Source organism: Octodon degus, unplaced genomic scaffold (assembly GCF_000260255.1).
Source record: "Octodon degus isolate 3935 unplaced genomic scaffold, OctDeg1.0 scaffold00082, whole genome shotgun sequence".
Taxonomy (NCBI): domain Eukaryota; kingdom Metazoa; phylum Chordata; class Mammalia; order Rodentia; family Octodontidae; genus Octodon; species Octodon degus.
The window spans coordinates 2,218,669-2,238,860 of record NW_004524658.1 but is presented as its reverse complement, the minus strand read 5'-3'; the positions used below and the strand labels follow the sequence as shown (position 1 = coordinate 2,238,860).

The window sequence follows — 20,192 nt, the reverse complement described above, 5'->3', positions numbered from 1 at the left end:
TATCTTGTTTTCTGAAGCTAACAGTTGATAAGTAGAATCTATGCCTTTCCACAGTATTAGCTTATAACTTCTATGAGTTCTCAAGGAAAACTTTGTACTCAATATTTTTCCAGAATGTGCAGCTCAAAGTAAATACTTTTCTTTTAATTTCAGTTTAGCATAATAAAATAGGGAAAACATCACCCACTTAAAAACAGCTTAAATTGCATGTACTTTGTCACTGTAAATAAACAAGGTAAACATTGACATGACTTCAAATTATTCTTGGGTTGAAAAAAATCTGCAGTTCAAAATAAATGCAGCCTTTGGTCAACATTTTGGATGCAATTCAAAGTTTCTCATAAAATAAACATATTTTAAAGAGTGTTTTGAATTTCACTGCATAATTTCTAGCCAACAGAAATGACAGTGGTATCTTTAAAGTTTATTATATGTCAGATCAATAGCTGTATGCGGCCCTAGCACAGCCCTTGGAAAACTGGTGGCACCCTCCCCTCTGCCTTAATTAACCCTTTTCACCATGACATGCAGAAAAGCTTCCCCTAGGTGTCCACGGGGAAAGCCTCCCACAAAGTGAAACTTCCCTGTTTGTGTAATAACAAAAGCATTCGTTTCTAATCCAGTGGAATAAGGGCTGAGATTGTAGTCAGGAAAGAAAAATATGCATTAAAGTTATCTTGCTGAGATCTTTTTCAAGAAAAGAGTTGTATTCTGCATGATAACAAATTGTTTTGAAGCGTGAGCTTAAAATGAAAATGCCCCATCACAACAGATTGTACATTTTTTTTTTCTGATGCTTTTAAAAGTGCCTCGATCACTTCTACGGCTTCAGTGCTAAAGTTTTAAGTATTTGCCATTTTATTTAAACATTTTTTGAAAAATGAACATTCTGAAGCTTTACAGCATTATTAAGAAAAGCCGTCCATACTTTACCATGTTGTTACATGTGTTTATCTGCTGATTATAAAATGTGTTAAACAGTATTTTAAAAACAAAAAAAAATGCAGCGCTGCGCTTTGATTAATTCACTGAATAAAACATATGCTGTTGGTTCTGTTCAATGAAATTCATATATGATCAATAAAATCTTTTAAAAGAGCAACTTGGGCTTTTAGGATTGCATTGCTGACTGTTTTTTGACCCGTTGAACTCTGAGCTCATACTGTTACCTTAGGCAAACAACCACTTTCTGGTCATGATAGTAATGTCTTTTTCATATATCCTTATCCTCTCTGATATTTCTCTAGGTTGGAAGCTGTATATTGTGGCTGTTACCCACTTTGCCCCAAAGCTTTGGTTTATCCTGAAATATTCCCAGGTAGCTGCTTTAATGGGCTTTTGTCTTTGTTGTGATTTAATACATGATTCATACTAAAATAGAAAGTTTGAAAATAAACTTAGGCAGGAGCAATTGTTTATTTGGCAAATCAACATGTTAGTGTTAAGGAAAATTTTATGTGTTTTAATACATTAAAGTAAGCTTATATTTACCATCTGTTCTTTTAAGATAACAAAAAAACAAGTTTTCAAATAGCATTCTTCATTGTTAGCATACACATCCTATACTGATGGATTTCTATAAGCAGGTCAATGTTGCTACAATTACTTACAGATTTTTTTTAATGATATACACAGAGAAAAAAAAATCAAGGACTGAAAGTCACACCAAATTATTTAAACAATTGAGTAGTTAATAATATGCAACTGTTGTACAGGGTACATACGGCTATACTACCAGTTCTTTGAAAAAATTCTCATCACTAAATATATCACATATGCATTGTGCTACATTAGAATAATGTATTTTAATCACCCAAAGGAGATGTCTAAACAGAACAACTACACAGTCTTATTTAGCATTAAACATCCTTGTGAGCTGAGGTAACCTTATAAAATCATGCTTAAATAATGTAAAACACAAGGCGGCACAGAGCAATATGCATTTTTAATTAGTAAAGTGACTAATATCGAGTGTGTGCTTTGAGGTTTTTGTTTCATTAAAAATGTATCTGTTTTTCCTGCAGCTGAATATCTGTATTCTACACCTGAACAGCTTTCAAAAAAGCTCCAGAATTTCTGCAAAAGACCAGATATTGTAAGAAAACATCTCTATAAGGTAGTTATTGAAAAAAGATTTACATGCTATAAATGCTGTATTGAAGTACAAAAAAAATCTTTTTTAAAAAAAACATTTAATTAACATACTAATGTTTAAAGGAAACATGCTAGGGAGGGATATTAGTTGTTACACTAACAAGGATTAATTAAACTGGATGCCAGCTGTATTAACCTAGGTCGTATGAAATACGTACACTTAATGCACGATACATGCTTTTTTAAAAAATTTATTGTTTTCTAAGATGACTGTCCTTTACATTTAGCCTCAAGAGGCTTATAAAAATGAACTTGGTTTAATGTAACTCATTAGTTTAAAAGGAAGGAAAGAGTCTACAATTATACTAATGAGGGTAAGCCTTTCTCCCATCATAATGAAATCTTCAGTCCTCAAAAACTCAGGTGAATGGCATCAATGAAGTTTGATGTTCTCTTTAAAACTACTTTAAAGATCACTTTCAAAAGTTGAATATGTCCCTTGTCTAGTTTAAGAACATGACAAAGATATACTCAATTATTGGAATTAACTCTGTCAGTTTGATCTCTGAATGGCAAGGGCAGAAGGCAAATAGTGTATATGAATTGCATCATTATTCAGTCCTTCATTTGTTAAGTTTTTTTTTTTTCTTATTTGAGTCAAGAATTTTAGATTGTTGAAGTAACAACACAAAGAGGCCCCACTAGAAGGCAAAGTAATCAAGTGGTATGAATCTGCTTCATGGGTTTTGAAGATGGCTCTAGGCCATGAGGAATATGCCTTTTTATATTCTTTGAATTTAGCATCTTCATCTTACATAAATTCAATATAGTTTACAATCTACCAGTTTTAGAATTCAGCATATTTTAATTTTCCTATGTTAGTATATAATCTTCTATATGAAATAATGTTCTCTGCCCTTTTTTCTGGCATTTCTTTTTTTTTTTTTTTTTTTACGGCCTAAAATACATATTTACCTAGTGATGTATCAAAACATGACTTTGTTTCTCCAGGAAACAGTTAAACTTCAAGAAAAAAGGAGAGAACCAAAAATGCAATTTAACACCCAATTTCAAGCTCATTATCTTTCATTGTCTATTAACTTGGCAATGGTTCAGAAGGTAGCTCATAATAGTTTAAAATGCTGACTGCACAGTTCGGTCCCAGCCTTCAGTGTCACTCCTTGAGTCAGTACTGTTGTATCTGCATCGTATGCACACAGAGCTACACAGAGAAGGCAGTCTCCAAGGCTTTCCCCAGCAGTTCCTAATTTTTAAAGTTCAGTAGCAGTTTTGTTTGTATGAAATATCAATTGAATAGTTTCCCATACAATAGACCATTCAAATATGCAGATTAGGAAAACTGAAGAAATAATTCAATATCAGTATGAAATGATTCATTTTATGTATGTAATATAAACCTGTTTTTAGTGAGTTCATCGTTCAAGTACCAATTTTTTTTCTTCAGATGAATTTTTGCTAAGGTATTTACAAGTCTATTTCTACCCTGAAGATTCATCAGTTTTAAGTTTGTTGTAGGTTAGACCTTATTAACTGTTACTCCACATCTGCAAATTTAACCGTTTCAGAAGTCACTGCAACAAGTTGTCTCTGCTTAGAGAAGAAAGCAGAGCTCCAGTTGAAGTGCCTTAATACATAACTACCATAACATAGCTATAATTATTTACTTTACAAACAACTTCTGTAAAAATTCTAAAAACATGTTAGCTTCGTAATATGCTGCTAATATATAAAATCATTCCTTGTACAGTGTGAAAAATAACCCATACCTTAAATGTCACTTCAGTGAATTATAATATCAATACTTACTTATATTTCTAGATTTTTGCATTATAAAGTTCTCCATCATAAACAATTCTAAATTAGTAATTTACTTGTAAGCATTTATAACATTATATAGGTATAATTTAGTTTTAAGTATTTTTACCATGGAATTTTTGTTATAAATCTGCAATACACTTTGATATATGACCTACTTCATAGATCTTAACAATATACAATGTAAATTGTAATCTCAAAAAATTAAAAAAAGTAATCGAAGATTATAAGTAATCAAAAGCTTTATGATGCAACTCTTAGGACAACTGATATTTTAGAGACATTACATTTAAAAAAATTTTGAGAAAGATAACAGATTTATTTCATTTGTTAAAATATAGTCTGGATCAAAAAAAAGAAAAAAGAATGCTTTCTAAAGCTATAATAAATCCTAATAATTTTTACCTACACTTTATTAATATACACTATCCAGGTACCATTTGCGTTCACTCTGTGCTAGAGAATTCTTTTCTGCAAGACAGGCTTCTACCTACATTGCTTATGCAGTGGAACAGGATCTTTTGTGTGTTCTGTGAAGAGAATTTGGGTGTTTTTTAAGATTTATTCATTGGACAGTGTTGTTTTGCTTTTTAAAACATATGCTTGTAAGATCTGAAAGGATAGAATGTCACTGAATTCCTTAATTTGTTCCTTTTACATTTTTACACCTTACTCTTTTTTTGTTGTTAAAAGTTTACATTTTAAAATCATTTCAACTTCTTATCATATAGAGTTCACTTTAGGATAGAGTTTTTCATATGGTTTCACACTTAGAAATTTAATGACTAGAATAAGGCTACTAACACTTGGCTTACTTCTCACATGAGACATTATACTTTCAATAAGAGTGAGAGTTTAGGGGCTCTAACTTGAAGCAGGATCTGAAACAGAATGCCAGCAACCAAAAAGCAGACACAGAATTTACTTTTTTTCTTAAAGTGACTCTACTTCAAACTCTGTCCTTGACTTATTACCTGAAATGATTTCAGGCCTGAGATATTTAAATTCTTCATGTGATTTTAAGTGTGTAGTCATTTTCTCTGTCTCTGTCTCTGTCTCTCTCTACCTGTTTCTCTTTGTCTCATACACACCACATTATTCTTAGAATTTTTAAAGAAATGTAATGCATCTAAAATTAAATGTCTTAATAATCTTTAAAAATAGGTAACTATCTTCTTAATTTAAAAAACTCTGAGACTACTTTAAAAATTTGTATGCATGTTTTGGTCACAGACTATCACATCCTTGTACTATTAGGACACACCCTCAGGAGGTCACGCAGACGCATGGAACATGAGCTTGCATAGGAAAACTAAGTTTCACTTCATCTTTAATAGGGAGCTCTTTTAGCTTCCGAAGCCTAACCTAAACACAAGTTTCTAGAAGAAGTCATAAAACAATCAGCCAGAGATTGATGTCTTACACTAACAATAGTCTTCCTCCTACTCAACCAACTCTGTACCATAAAGCAGAATTTTCTCATTTTCATTGATTTTACTTACTCAAAACTTCCAACAGTTGTTTAATATTGGTGCTTCATAATTTAATCATTTTATTTTAAAATGCTGTAGAAATAAAAGATAGTCACTTGTTACCAGTGTTGAATATAGAACAGGTGGAGAGCATTTGTGTAAAGTAGAATCACTAGGACTACAGAAGAGATTTTTATCTCTGTGTTATTTCTCATTTACTGTTATTTCTAAGTTGAGCAATCCTGGTAGAGAGTGACAGACACTATTCTTTTTGCTTTCTGAAAGTGACCTGTAGTCATTTTTTAAGGTTATTCAGATGATAGTCACTGATTTTTAGTTTGTTTTCTCCATCAAGTTCAACATCCCAGAGCTCTTTATAATCTGCTGTTATTGGAGAACAGAAGAATTTTCAGATTTCTGCCTAAAACTAATTCCAAACAATGATTAAGCTTACTATTCAGACTGTATGCCCAGAAAAGCCATTTGTGGTTGTCTTAATTATGTCAGGCTACATCTATCTGAACCAAAGCCAAACCACTTTAAGTGTCTTTCAAGAGAGTGGTCACTTTAGAGTCCCCCTTTAATTTGAGCTTATAATTTAGGCATGAACAAGGTGTTCCTCACTGGTATTAACACTTCTTTAAAGTCCTTCCTTTGTCTTTAAAAATAAAAACTTAATTGTTTGTGACATTTTAAAAACTTGTAAAAAAATCTTTCCTTTGCACTCACATAATTTAAGGCAAATTCTTAGTCTCATACTGTCTTTACTTCTCTCCTACTATACTTCCCTCCTTGCCTCTTCTCCTTCTTGTTCTTTCTTCTTTCACTTCCTCCCTCAATTTTATTTGGTTTAGTTTTCCTTTGAACTAAATAAAATAGAAGCAAAACAAAACATTTACCATGACAGGTATGCTTTGGCCAAGTGAGATCAGTTAGAGGTTTTATTTTTTCCTGCTCTTCATTTGTGGCCTGGATGTAGGAGCTTTTTGGCCCCTACATAGTTCATCTGCAAATCAGGGAGATTTTTTTAAATGATAATAGTGTCGAACCCCTGAGGTACTGCTGAAATGAAACAATGGATATAAGCCCATTTGTAAGTGTGGAGCACTTTATAAATTCCATGTAACAGTAAGGACGTTTATCTTGTGTCTGTACCACTTAAAAGTAAAATTCACATCAGCAAAAACTGTATTAAGAGTGTTGAATTTCTTGTGTTTATGAAAGTTAGAAGTTGGATGATAAACTTCTAATAGTTGTCATCCACTAACACAAACCAGGAAATATGTGCGTGGTAGTGTGTACCCATTTGCAGAACACAGGAGCTTTCACCTATGGTTAGAAATACAGGGATACTGTAAATCTCCCAGAGTCTGTGATTTCCTGAGGTGGTGGAACTCAAGACCATTTACTTGGTTGCTTTTGAAGCACGAATGACACAAGCAATGCCAATTGTAGTAGGAATTTGCAGGCTGCTTTGGTGTTTCAGTTGATGATGTTTCATTGCTTTCTCTTTTCTCCCTCCCCCTTGTTACAGGGTGAAATGGCTCCGTATTCTTGGGCAGCCCTACATAGTAAATTCAGGTCTCTGCTTACGACAGAACCTAGGGAAGATTTGTGACAGATGGGCTAAGTCACAAACTTGCAGCCTAAGGCAGAATCTGAAGAACTTTCCAGAGTGTGCCCATATTTACCTGATCAGAGAGAAAAGAAAATCTGCAGAGGAAGCTGAGCCTGGCTGCTTGTCATAGCTGACACAGAGCCATCTGCCACAAACCTGTGGCGGCTTCAGATCTCCAATCCCTGCCACCACCCCAACTCAAATTAAATACAGATTCCTAGAGACGTTATGATGGTTACACATGTCCTCGGCATCACATGTAGGAGACTGTTCAAAAAAAAATATGTGGCCTGTTGTATAACTGCACTCATGTATCCCATATGTGGTGCCACATTGAATTTCCGGTTGAATCCGTTTTTATCCTTTGTACTGGATGACATGGTGCCTGAATTCTTTCTTTTCGCCGACACGATGGCAGCCAAACTGCAGCTTCAAACGCTCACACTTGGCTGGGTTTCTACCTAGGTTGCCAGGTTATCATCGGAGCCTTCTTGTGTCCTCAAAGGGCCACGGGGCCTGAAAGGAAGATCAGAATGCTACCAGACTAATTGGGCAGCCATCTCAGAATGGTTTGTGGGCAAAGGGCTGCTTTAGCACTTTTCTTTAAGCAAATTAATGACTCTCTGGCACAGGAGTTTTTAAGTGAAGGTATTAATAAGAGGGCTGGCAGGTATTCCCATGATTCACAGAGTTACATTTGCATTTAATTAATCTTAAAGAAAGTTGCAAGATAAACAGCTGTAATTTGGACAGACAGAGCAAATACAGTCATTGCAGCCATCTCGCCTATCAAAAAATTACCACTGAAATACTTCTTCAATTTTTTCCCAGAGATAAAAATAAAGAGAACAAAATACTTCTATAATAAAGCCAGTAATTTTGATAGAAATATTCTTCAAAGGTATTTGCATCCTACCACAAGTATAACCTTTTCAAGATAAATCACTTATGAGTTCAATAGTCAAACTGCTGTATTTGTTGATATAAAGATGTTTTGAACAGCTAGATTGTAAAATAAATTTTTAATAAAGTGCCCACTGCTATTTTTAATTAGCATATTCATTTACATATAAGCATGTACATATCTCTGTATGCTTTTCACTGAATGTTTTCCATGTGTCAGAGACAACGAATACAATTGTTTCTTTTCTGGATGAACAAGGATCTGTTTTGCAAATGTTTGTAAGATATTATGACATTTCCAAGAATTTCCTTGCATTCTGGAAAGCAGGAGGTAAACATTTGTAGTCATTAAGGTAAAGTCTGTTGATAAACCATCTTCTGTTTACTGACAGGTAAATTGTAACTTCCCTAGCTCTTCAAATGAGTAAGTTCTCTACACCACAGAGGGAGAATCATCCAGGAAGAGGTGGGTAGACAAATGCCAACCCTGGCTGTCAGGCTTCTAGAAGGACTGAGTGGTCCAAGCAAGCATTGGAGTTGGAATGGACAGTGGCACTTGAGTCCAATGGGACCCATTTGAAGGGTAACAAAGTCAGAAGCCGAAGATAGAGATTAGGGAGCCAGACTTAGCCCTTGGGATAAAGTCTTATAGATTAAAGTAAGCAGGAGTTCAGAATTCATGAGCTTGGGAATTTTAAAATAGTAAAGAAGCAAAAATACTTCTATTGCCCTCCTCCCTATCCAATAAGAAATCCTTAGTGTAAATGGGTCTTCTGGTCTTTGCTTAGTGAAAAAATCACTGAACTAATTGCTTTCTCATCATACAACAAAGGGCTTGGGAACTATTTCCAAAGTCACTTCCCACCCAAAGTCTGTAGAGCTTGGGATCTACTGGGGGTGCACCATTTGGAAGCAGAACTATAGGTATGAGTATGGATAAAATGTTCACGGACATTTCTTTTAGGCAAGGTTATACTTTATACCATCTAGTAAAAATAAACCAATCAGAAATGTGCTGTGTCATAGAAGACATCTTCTCAAGATAATGTAAATCTCACAGGCAAGAAATGGTATTTAAGTTTAACTCTGCCTTTCTATCCTGAAAGCAGTGGGCTCACATTTTATGGTGGATAAGATCTTATATGTACAGTAACTATCCATGTGTTTTCTCACTAACTGTTGGGCAAAAAAACAAACAAAAAAAAATTAAGTATCTTTCAGATGCTGCATCCAAAACATTTAAATATTTTTCTGATTTGCGCAAATAAAATACTGAAAGTTCTCTTTGTTTGAGTTTTTTTGTACACCCATATGCAAATCATTTTTGGTTTTCAGCTGTGTCCATCCCTGATTCCAAGTTAAAACTTAGGTAATATTTATGCTGACAGATTTGAGATTAGTGGATCAAAACAATAAAAAGCTTTATAAACATATAATTCGAAACATTTAAAAAGATACAACTATCTCTTGTGCATATGTGTGCACAAACCTCTTAATACGCATGACATGGTAGAATAAAATGTTAGTAAGTTAATCAATATATTGATTAAGTCAGTGGATAACTGAGAGTACAGCTTCTTATTAATTCCTATTCCCTTACAGTCATGAGAAATCAAACATCCCCATTATTTCCTGTTATTAAAAAATATTTGTCTTTAAAAAAAGTTTTGTCTTTTTAAAGACATAGTTCTATTGTTTTTGTACTTTCAAAAATTCATTAAATAAAGAGGCAATATTGAAAGTACAATATGTTCCAATGATGTGTTTTTGAAAACAGTACTTTCACCTCAAGGCATCTTTCAGGCATATTACATTTTTACATGATCTGAGAATGTCTCCAGGGGTTCCTAAACTGAAAGCTTTGTCCTCAGTACGTTGATATAAAAGGTGGTAGAAACTGTAGGAGTTAGGGGCTTAGTAATTAAGCCATCATCTTTGAAGAAATAAATGCTGACCTCTCAAAGTGAGTTAGGCTTTACTAAAGCAGACTGTCCTAAAGTGAGGCCTGTGTTGCCTGCTGCCATTTCCTCTTCCTGTTTCTCTGCCATACTGTGACCCAACCAAGCAATACCTCACTGGAAGCCAAACAGATGAGGCTGCCTGCTCGTGGACGTTCAGCCTCCAATACTGTGTGCTAAATCATTTTCTTTTTCCTGTATAGTATAAAAGAAAAAAAAATCATTAAAGAAATTTAATTTTGGATACAGTGGTACCTCGTTTCTTGAATTTAATTCTTTCCACAATTCTGGCAGCAAACCAAATTGGACAAGAACCAAGTCAAATTCAGTGGTTAGCTTCAATGTTGATATTGTGGGGAAATTTGATTCAGTTCTCATCCAATTCGGTTTGCAACCAGAATCATGGAAAGAATTAAGTTCGTGAACCAAGATCCCACCGTAGCTAGGAAACTCTGGCTGTTATTAAGCCCTTGGTGCAGTGTCTAGGATGCTTGCTCTAAACCTATTTATTTTTGCCATGCTCTTAACCTTTTGCTATGTTCATTAGGAAAATATCAATACCCTTTTCAAGATGTTCCTGGTTTAATATACATCCTTCAATTGTAATTAAATTTAAATGTCCTGCTCTTATTTTCGGTTCTTCAGTTATGCCACAGAAATATGGTATTAGAATCCATAAGTGAGTGGGAACTTTAGCCATTGAGGGCTGCATAGATTAATTTCAACACCTTGAAATGCATCTGGAAGCAAAATTTCATTTTATGTTGAAGGTGTTAATTATGTTTGGTATTTTTAAAAGTAAAATCTGTTTTTGAGAAAGCATCTGCTACCCAGAAATATTATGAGATACAAAAGAAATTTCTTGTCTCAGATAGTTTCCATAGACGATGGAATCAGTTTTCAAATGGTGCACCGTGCTGTCCTGTTCATTTGCATGTTTATTTGTATTTGTGTTTATTTGGGGTTTTTTTCTTGAGGTAGGACTTAGCTATATGGTTCCAAGCTGGCCTGGAATTCACTATACAGTCAAGAAAGGCCTCAAACTTTCTATCCTCCTGTCCCAGCCTCCTGGTTGCTGGAATTTACAAGTAGGTGCCACCATGCCAACTGCACTGTCCTTGTACATGAACATAATTCCATGATTCTTACTCAACAGACTGTTGACAAGCATTGCCTAACTGCTTCTCTGTTTTACCGGGAAAAAGGGGCAGTATGTATTATCAGATCCTATATTTAACAATGCAGAGTATATTATAAGCTACTGTCATAAACCTGTTTCATTTTAAATTGAATTAAAATGTGGGACAACCAGGGTTTCTGTAATGCACACACACCAAAAATTATTCATTAAAAGATAACTGAGAAAGTTTTAAAGTATTCAAGAGATTCTACCTGCTTCTCAAAGATATAATGACCTTTATAGGTCATTAAAGAATTATAAATGCAGCCAGGCATGGTGGCACACAGTGTAAGCCCAGCATTTGGGAGGCAGAGCAAGAGAATCACTCCACAACTTTGAGGTTAATATGGGCTACACAGTGAGTTCAAGGCCAGTCTGCACTACAAAGTGAGATCCCATCGCTAAATAAATAAATGAATAAATAAATATCAAAAAAATAAAAGGAATTATAATCAAGAGATAGGAATTATCACTAAATTTTAAATAATGAGTATTTTGGAGGAGTAGTGGTGGAGAAAGCAGGTTGTCAGGAGGGAAAGACGTTCACTGTGTAATAAACATTCCATTTCTTACACTAGTTCAAGATACATGAAGGCTTACTGATACTTTATGGCCTTTTTCTTGTCTTAATTGTTGCCATTCCATAGACCTTTTCATAAGGAGTAAGAAATACTTTGGGAAGTGTAAGAGCAGTTTTGTTACCTGGCCATCCTCAAAATTGGTTTGCTTCCTGAACTATCTGTCAAGTCAAAAGGCCATTTTCTTCTGACAGTGACAAAAGCCACTCTAACTGACAGAATGTCCCCATATGACAAGACCCAAGGACTTCACCTCAATCTAGATGTCCTGCTTTGAAGAGTGTCAAACTTGACTGTAGGCTCCTTTTTTGGGGGTTCCTTATAACTATTGCTAATGCCTGTGGCATTATAGATGTAAGATGGAACACTATAGCTCTCTAAATTCCCCTGAAGAGTAATAAGAGCAGGACAGAGGCAAATGTTCGATGAGCCCACTGTTTTTACCTTGAAAAATTCAGAGCTACGTGGTAGAACACAAGAGCACTTACACCACTCTGCCCATTTCCCACCGTGTCCCCTTTCCTCAAGACAGAGTGAACTGTGTCCTGTCTTGCCATTCTTCCCCAGGGAAGGGAGCCTTCACTAGGGTCATGGTGGTGCTCTTACTATGTTGAGGCACAGACAGCTACAGGTAAGCCAGGACCCTCACTCACCTTGCCCATTTTCCTAAGTTGGAATTTGGGATCAGGGTCTTCAGGGGTCTTCAAAGTGTGTATTGTTACCTGCTTGTATCCTTATTCTTTCCATAGCTCTGTGATCATGATTTTCAACTATAGTGGAGGTTTCTATTTCTTCCCATAACTGACTTAAGGATCCATGGGAGGTAATCTAAAATGTATTACATCTATCCATTATTGTGGTCCAATAGTAGACTAAGGTCTACACCAGAAGCCATAACTCCTACTAAAAATATGTACTGGTGGATCCTCTCTCTGGGAATGCAAAATCCTTTGCACATGAAAATTTAAATGTTTTTATGTCACTCACCAATAAAAATATCAAGACATTTTATAGTAACATACTAGAAACCAAAGCATGTTTTAAAAAAATAGCTTTTTTGTACAAGCCTTTCCTGCATGGGGTATTCTTGTCACCTAAGTGCACAAGTTCATGTACCTGAATCACTTGGACCCCTAATTCTGTTCTCTCTTCATGCCAGGCAAAAGAGCAAAAAGCAGCAGACCCTGTAGCCCACACTGTTAGTGTTGGAAAGGACACCAGAGATCATGCACTGTGGCCAGAATTTTAAATGTTTTCAGCATAACTGTCACTCTGCCTTTAGGGAGGCATGGTGTCCTAAGCCTACCACTTCCTGTGATCTCACACTAGGCTTTATATGTTTAGCTACTTCTTTGGGCCTTCGAGGTAAGCATTGTTTTGGTGACTTCTGCATTTCAGATACTGGGAGAGTGAGGGCTTCGGGTGAAGTTGACTCCCATTGGGGCCTGTGGTGGAGGAGGAGGTCTGAGACTCAGGCTTTCCAAGGCTCTTTCCTGTAGATGGTGATCAGTTCCATTGGAGAAGGGCAGCCCTTGATAAGGAGGGGAAAGCGTGTGTTCCTTCATTTCCCTTCTTTCCCCCTTCTACCTCTATCAGAAGAAGCATAAACTAATTAGTTGGTAATACTTTCCTGTAGATTTATTTCTTGTTTCTTCTGGCCCTATTTTCACGGTAGATGGCCATAAAGAGAGTCATGTGAAAACAGTGATTTCTGGTGCTGAAATGTCCAGCTCTGGCCTCGGTGATATTTCTGAACAACTACCCTATGTTGCCTTTAAAATCATACAGTGGTGAAGTCACTCCTGCACACAGACATAAGGCTGCAAAAGGCAGCCCGTGTTGTCACCTGGTGCCAAGGGCTGAAGAGCAGAAGGAGCAGGTGGCGCCAGCAGCCGTACCTTTCCCTGTGCAGTGCTGGGCCTGCTTCCTCTCATCCCTAATACATAACCCAGAAATTACATCCTGAAACTTACTTCTCCCGGAAAAAAAGGAAGGGGAGGGATAGCTTTAAAAAAAGATACTTCTGATATGGTATTAGACTGTAATTCATAGGGAAATTTATGCTTGAGATATGAATTTCTGAAAATAGAGTTATTTAAAGGAAAACACTGACACATCCTTAATTATAGAGTAATAAATACCAATGGTATATTATCTTCTGATATTTCCTTACTCAGATATCAAAGCATGCAGCTGTTTTTGAAAACTGATAATCAAGTACAATATAAGTATATTACATCTTATACTTACAACACACCCTCCAACTAAGCAGCATCACAGAGCACTTAACAGTGAGAAACAGAGCTGCTCATAGAAGAAACCTAACTACACAAATTAGCTTTGACTTGTAACTTAAGAATCACAGTCAAAGTAAGATGCCTGGCCTTGCCAGGAAAGGCATTCCAAAGGCCGGAGGAACGCACCAACTGAAAAGCCTTTACTTCAGGATTGTGGATGCAGCTCTGAAAAGCCAGAAAAATACAGAACAGAGACTGTACAACTGAAGGATACATAAAAATGGTACCAGGCATTAGTGCTGGAATGGGGAGGTAGGATGAATTTTATCAGGAAGTATTAAGCTCTTAAGAAGCTCCATTTATTCCTTTCAATCAAGGCAGCAGAAAGAGAAACATGGTCAAAGAAAAGTATGTGGACAGATGTGGGGGGTAGAAAGGAAATGAAGGTTAAACAAGGCCAATATGATTCAGAAGAAAAAGGGAGGGAAGTATAAGGAGCCAACTGCAATTACTAAATGTTACATTAAGAAGAGCTGAAATGGAGAGGGGGAGTTCTGGGTATTTTACTAAGTGGATTAATGCTTTCTTCCTTGGTGTCTGAAGTTGCAGATTTTAATTTATTTTTTGCAAGGATTTATTGTGAAACTCTTAATGGCAGGATAAATAAGGACAGTTGTAAACACTTAGAAAGTAGAAAAGATATGAGGCCTTCTGTCAATTGAATTATAATTAACAGGGTTTGACACTATGACAAAGGTGGTCAAATATTTAGTCAGCGATAATAAGGAGAATTAAGACATATATTCAGAAAATAAGCAGACCCCAAAAGTCCCACGTACATGAGTGAAACCAAAGACTTTGAATGATTTAGGAGCTTGTTTTATTGCCATTCTTCTTGCTCTATCCATTTAAAAAAATAAATCAGAACTCTGGCATTTAGAAGCCTAGTCATGAACATCATTTATTAATATAAACTGAACTCTGTGCTGCTCTTCGGTGGGTGGTAAAAACACAAACTAACAACAACTGGCCTAAATCAACTGAAACAGGATGATCTTCTCAAACACAGGCAAGCTATAAGAAAAATTCCTAATTTGCTCTTTTACATTATTTATGTTACTGAAGGATAAAGCCAAAAAGTAGAGAGAGAGTGACTAAATTATACAAGGGCTAGATGCCTAAAAGGAAATTTTTTTAAAAAATGTTTCCTTAAATACGTATCATAAGGAGGGGAGATTGAAGCCTTGTGTAATTTACCTTATTTTGAGAATCTGCTAATCTACTTCCTGGAAAGGTCAGAAAGAAGGAAGACTGTCTGCCTTCAACCCTTGAGGAAATGTAATCAGACTCTTAGAGTGTTCTGGGTCTGTCATCTGGTTGGCAACCAAGCCGCACGTACATGGGTTCAGGCATTTGCCTGGCCAATATTTAGGATCATTTAAATTGAAAATATGGATCATAAGGTATTTAAGAATTACTGATATGCAGCTATTAATCTTGAAGGCAAGTAGTATTATTTGGGGTGTGGGCAAATCATTTAACTGAAACCACATGAAAAAGCACTTGGAAAAATTTTTTTCCAAAATGCTGCAAGGAAAATGTCATTGGTTGGTGGGAAAGGGAGACTACAGATGAAAAAGTGGAAAGACAACCTCTCGTGAAAAGATTGGTAAAGTGACTAATGGGGTGGCCTTGCTGCCTTCACCCTTGTGCATTGTTGTATGGGCTGAAAGTAAGCAGAGTGCTACCAAAGAGACACCTCGTTTTCTAAAGCAAATCCTGCAGCCAGAGGGAGAAAATGCTAAGGGTGCTCCCTGTGGCGGCTCAGGTGGGCTCTGACGTTAGCGATAGCTGTAAGGGCGTGAGCTAGAGGTTTGTAGTGGTTAGTCAGCGGCCCCTGGGGCTTTGCACACTCTTCCACCTTCTACGCAGCATTCAGCACCTTGCTTTAAATCCCAGGACAGGGTGGCAACCGTTTTGAGATCCTGATTAATTAGAAGGAAAGGAATCAATGCAAACATCTCTCCATGTTCATCCAAGTCACAGAGTCATGGAGGGGCACTTGGACTGTCTGGTCCTTGCAGCCAAGTTCTCTGGCTTTCGCATGGTTTGGCTTCTTCCCCACGCCCCATTTCTAATGCTGTGCTTCCAGGCCAATAAAATGGAATCTGCAAAATTGCAAAACAAAGTGCGTGTGTAATTGCAAAACAAAGTGTGTGCACGCTCTTGTGTGTATGTGTGTATTTTACTAAAGATAATAAATTGCAACACTTATTTAAACACCAAAATTTAAAAGTTAAAAATGTATGAGTAATGCAGTTTTAAAGAAGCAGAATGTGCTGGAGCTGAGTATTTATAGCCTCTTTTGTGAGAGGTTCTCCGGACCTCGGGGTGCATCAGCAAACTGTCCTCCTACACGACCACGACAGAGCTGCAGCTGCGATTTGGCCCCGGGCACCACCTACCCAGAGTCACTACCTAATGCATTTTACATTTGCTCGCAGTAGAAGGGGGTGTGGGAGAGGCCTCCCCACCCCAACACCCCCTCAGCGGTCCGTTGCCTTTTGTCGTGGCCGTCAGCTGACATGGAAAATGTGGTGTTCGGTTCTGTTGGCCTTTAATCTGTAATTAAGGATCCCTGGTCTGGGGCGTGCTGCCTCTGGTCTCCTTGCCTCTTGCTTCTGCGTTGGTCTCCAGCCGTGGACGGCCAGGACCACGGGATCGCTGGCCTGGCTGGGGCGCTGGCCCGCCGGGAGCGCGCACCGGGCACCCCAGCCTTGCTGGCCGCGAGCCCCCAGACAGCGTGTGCCCGGCGTCGGAACAGCTGAGCCCACGCTGCCCGGAGCAAGAGGAGCAGACCCGCGGGGCTCCTGGCGGCCTCCCTCCCCGGTGCGCTGGGGTCGGGCCGGAGCGGCGGCCCCGGATCTTGCTCGGTGGACGACGTCGCCCGCGCTGGTCGCCTCGCTCGCTCGGTCCTGGCCGAAGGAGACAGGGCAGCTCTGCACCTCGGCTTCGCGGGCGCCGAGCGAGGGGCGCGCAGGTCCTGCGTGCTAGCGAGCCCGGTTCCCCTGAGTGCGCCGCCTCCGCACAGCCGAGCGCACGTTGCGGGGAGCGGGCTGCGGCGCTCACCACCACACGCGCGCCCCACACGCGTGGCCCGAGCTCCCCGCACCCCGACTCCCGCCGGCCGGGGCCCCGGAGCAGGGCGCAATCATAGGCACAGTCTTCCCTTCGCGTCTGTTCCATTGATTTCGGCTCCTGGGGTCGACCGGGCTCGGTGCTCAGTGAATGAACAGGAGGAAGATGAGCTAAGCAAAACCAGAAATACTGATTTATGCACCCTCCCTCGACACCTTTTTTTTTTTTTTTTTTTAATTTAAGCAAACTCCAGGAGGGAGGGAGTGGGAGATGGACACAGAGACACTGGGCAAAGATTCGGAGTATAAATTTTAAAACACTCTCTGGCTCCGGCTCTCCCATCTACTAGTCCTGTGATGCCTCGCTGCTCCCCTGTCCCTCTTTGTGTCTGTATTTTGGATTGTAAACTTTGTCTCTGATCCATCAGTCGATCATTTTAGGAGTGCAGAAGAATACTTAAATGGAATTTGACAATAAAAGCATAACATGAATTTGTCACATATTTCCTGTAAGTTTTTGAAGAACTTAGGAAAATGTTTAATATTTCCTAACATCTAATTGTTTCAAAGCCTCCTCCACACAAGTGTTGTTATTTATCATGCAAGATTTATTCGAACGTACACATTTAAAACTGTATGTGTAGGAGAAAAAAAATGCCTTTTGTCCGTGATTTCAAGAGAGCCTCTTCGCTTTTCTATCCTTGTAGGTTGTGGCATAATCTCCCTCTTACACCAGTGGAGCTCACGTGCAAAAGTGATGCATTAGTTGGCATTGTTGGTGCCCATCCCTGACATTTATTTCTCAAGATTCCTCCTACCACCGCAGGACTTGAATTAAGCCTCAACCTGTAGGCTTAGACATATGGACAGCTGTGTTGGCTAACACAGAAGAGCCGTCCCAGGATTAAGGGAGGTCCAGAGAGGGTGGCCTGCATCAGCATGCGCTTGGAAAGCTGAACAAGAACACGGGAGAAGTGTACTTAGGAGAAACTGCAAACAATGATAAGCAGAGCTTTCCAAAAATCATAAAACAGATTGAAATATCTGATTTATTATTTATTCATCACCACACAACTTTGCAAATCTGAGACGAGTGTTTGGAAACCAAGAGCCTTCTATTTTGTACATCAGCTCAACAGACGAGCTTGCCTTCCAAAGTGTGGCTCAAGGGTTAAGGCGTTAATTTTAGAGAAGAATCTCAGGAAATGACATTAAAATCTGATACATCTCCTTTTCTTCCTGGCAATAATATTTCTCAAAGAAAAAAAAATACATACTTATTGATATCGTGATAATGTTTCTCATTCTGAGTACAAGTGTCAGACTGATTCCTGTTTGTGTAAGTGTTTTTAAAACTGTGAGGACACTTTCACTAGTCTGAAAGCTGCTGAGCCAATGGAGGGGAACTTCTTTTAACTCCATAATAGCAGGTTACATAGTAAACCAACACTGATGGTCAAATAGCCAATTATGGTATAAATATCCGTTGTTTACAGAGAGGTGTTAAATGAGCCTTTGGAGTACAAAGGATTAGGCCCATCTATGCTCCAATTTGTTCCTCCACTTATTATGTGTTCCCTCAGAAAGGCCAGTGCCATTGTAGGTAATAGGCACACAGCACATACTTCTCTCTGTTGATTTTAGTTTGCTTTATTTCAATGCACACTGTTGTTTACTTTTTAAAATTTAAATAAATGTCAGCATTGTATAATTTCTATGTTAACAAAGCAGTGAGCAAAATCCCTTGTATGTTTATAAAATATTATTGTTTAATTCACATAGTTTAGAAATTCCAAATGTTGAGAATAGGAAGGAGGCCAAATACCATCTGTTTATAACTATGATGCATCGTAATATGTGTACTTTTAAAAGGAGTTTGGTCAATCATGCCACTATTTTATCTGCTCGGAATATGTTGAAGATTTAAAATGTAATTTACAGGATTACTTTTGGTGTGCTGTATCCAACTGCGAGTTGTAAAGAAATCGGTCTCTTCTGTTTTGCTCAAATTAATCATGTAACAGCCCCAATTAATGGGGGCTGTTAAATGTGTCACTTTTTGCTTAGCTCCAGAATTCTTCTAACTTGGGCTCAGTCCACCTTCTTGATGCTGATAAAAACTCCAAGGACAAATGAGACAAAACACTCCTGGCTGTGTCTTTCTGCCAGGAGACAGCCACTGAGAATGGGAGGCAGGGTACGGTAGCTAATAATTAGCCAACACCAGCCCTTAGAAATTACCTGTGAAGCACCCTTTGGTGGAGAGTTGAAGAACAACATTTGACACTCTTTGCTTTAAAATAGTACATTCCTGTCTCAGAGCCTTCTGCTTTAGGTTACCTCTCATTTCAAATGCATCTAATTGCACACCATGTAACAAAAGGAGTCTGTTTACTCACAAGAGATAAGCAGGTTTTTCTTTCTTCTTCAGAGTTACACACTCAAGTTACTTAGAAAGTTTCCCTTTGCAAACTAGAGAACCTCAAAAAGTGGGCTTTCAGGTGCTGGCAGCCATAATTTTGATGTCTAGAGGTGATTTTTAGGGTTACCCACCTTCTGTTTTGAGAAGGGTCTGTAAAGAAATGTAGGAGTCCTGAAAAGGATTTGAGAAATTCAGAATAAAACATTTATTAACAAATGATAGCTTGATTGATTTTTAGTGAAGTGGAATCAATAAAAGCCTACACTTTGAAATATTTTTATAGAGGAACACATGTAGAAATATGAAAACAAACTCCCAATAAACTGGGCATGTTCTAGATGTTTTCCTTCTCAGTAGAATATTTAGTGAAAAAAAATTGTTGTGTAAGTTCTGAGATACTCTAGTTTTGTAGCAGCTCCACCTAACATTATACATTATTTACTTACACATAATCAAGAATATTAAGAGTACCTTTAGCAGTAATGCACTGACCAGTGTATGCTCTTTTCATGCAAGTTTTACATTTCAAAAGTCTATCTATTGTCCTTCTGGTCAGATTTTTCCCTCCAGAGATTAAATCCATTGGTTATTTACATTGTAGAAATATGCTTATGCTTGTTTTTCTTAGTGTAATAAGAAAAAAATGACAGGCTCCCTCCCCCTCCTTAGTTGCTCAAAAGTACAAAGGAGAAGAGAGAGCACATACAAAGAGAGAAAGAAGTCTGAGGGATAAACAGAAAACAAATTAGACTGTGGA

General features: G+C 37.8%; 1 protein-coding gene across 7 annotated transcripts in view; it reads left to right on the top strand.

Annotated features, from left to right (window-relative positions):
• Positions 1-18,658, top strand: part of Gtdc1 (glycosyltransferase like domain containing 1) — a 369,221-nt gene extending 350,563 nt beyond the window's left edge. For 2 of the 7 annotated variants that reach the window (XM_023721409.1, XM_023721407.1), the window contains 3 exons: positions 1,248-1,318; positions 2,025-2,116; positions 17,721-18,658. In XM_023721409.1, the coding sequence (XP_023577177.1) occupies positions 1,248-1,318; positions 2,025-2,099 (146 nt within the window). In that variant the 3' untranslated portion in view covers positions 2,100-2,116; positions 17,721-18,658. Of the gene's footprint in view, positions 1-1,247; positions 1,319-2,024; positions 2,117-6,936; positions 9,177-17,720 lie in introns of those variants that run through there. The other 5 variants (XM_023721410.1, XM_023721405.1, XM_023721411.1 and 2 more) reach the window with 4 other exon arrangements.
• Positions 18,659-20,192: the final 1,534 nt, after the last annotated feature.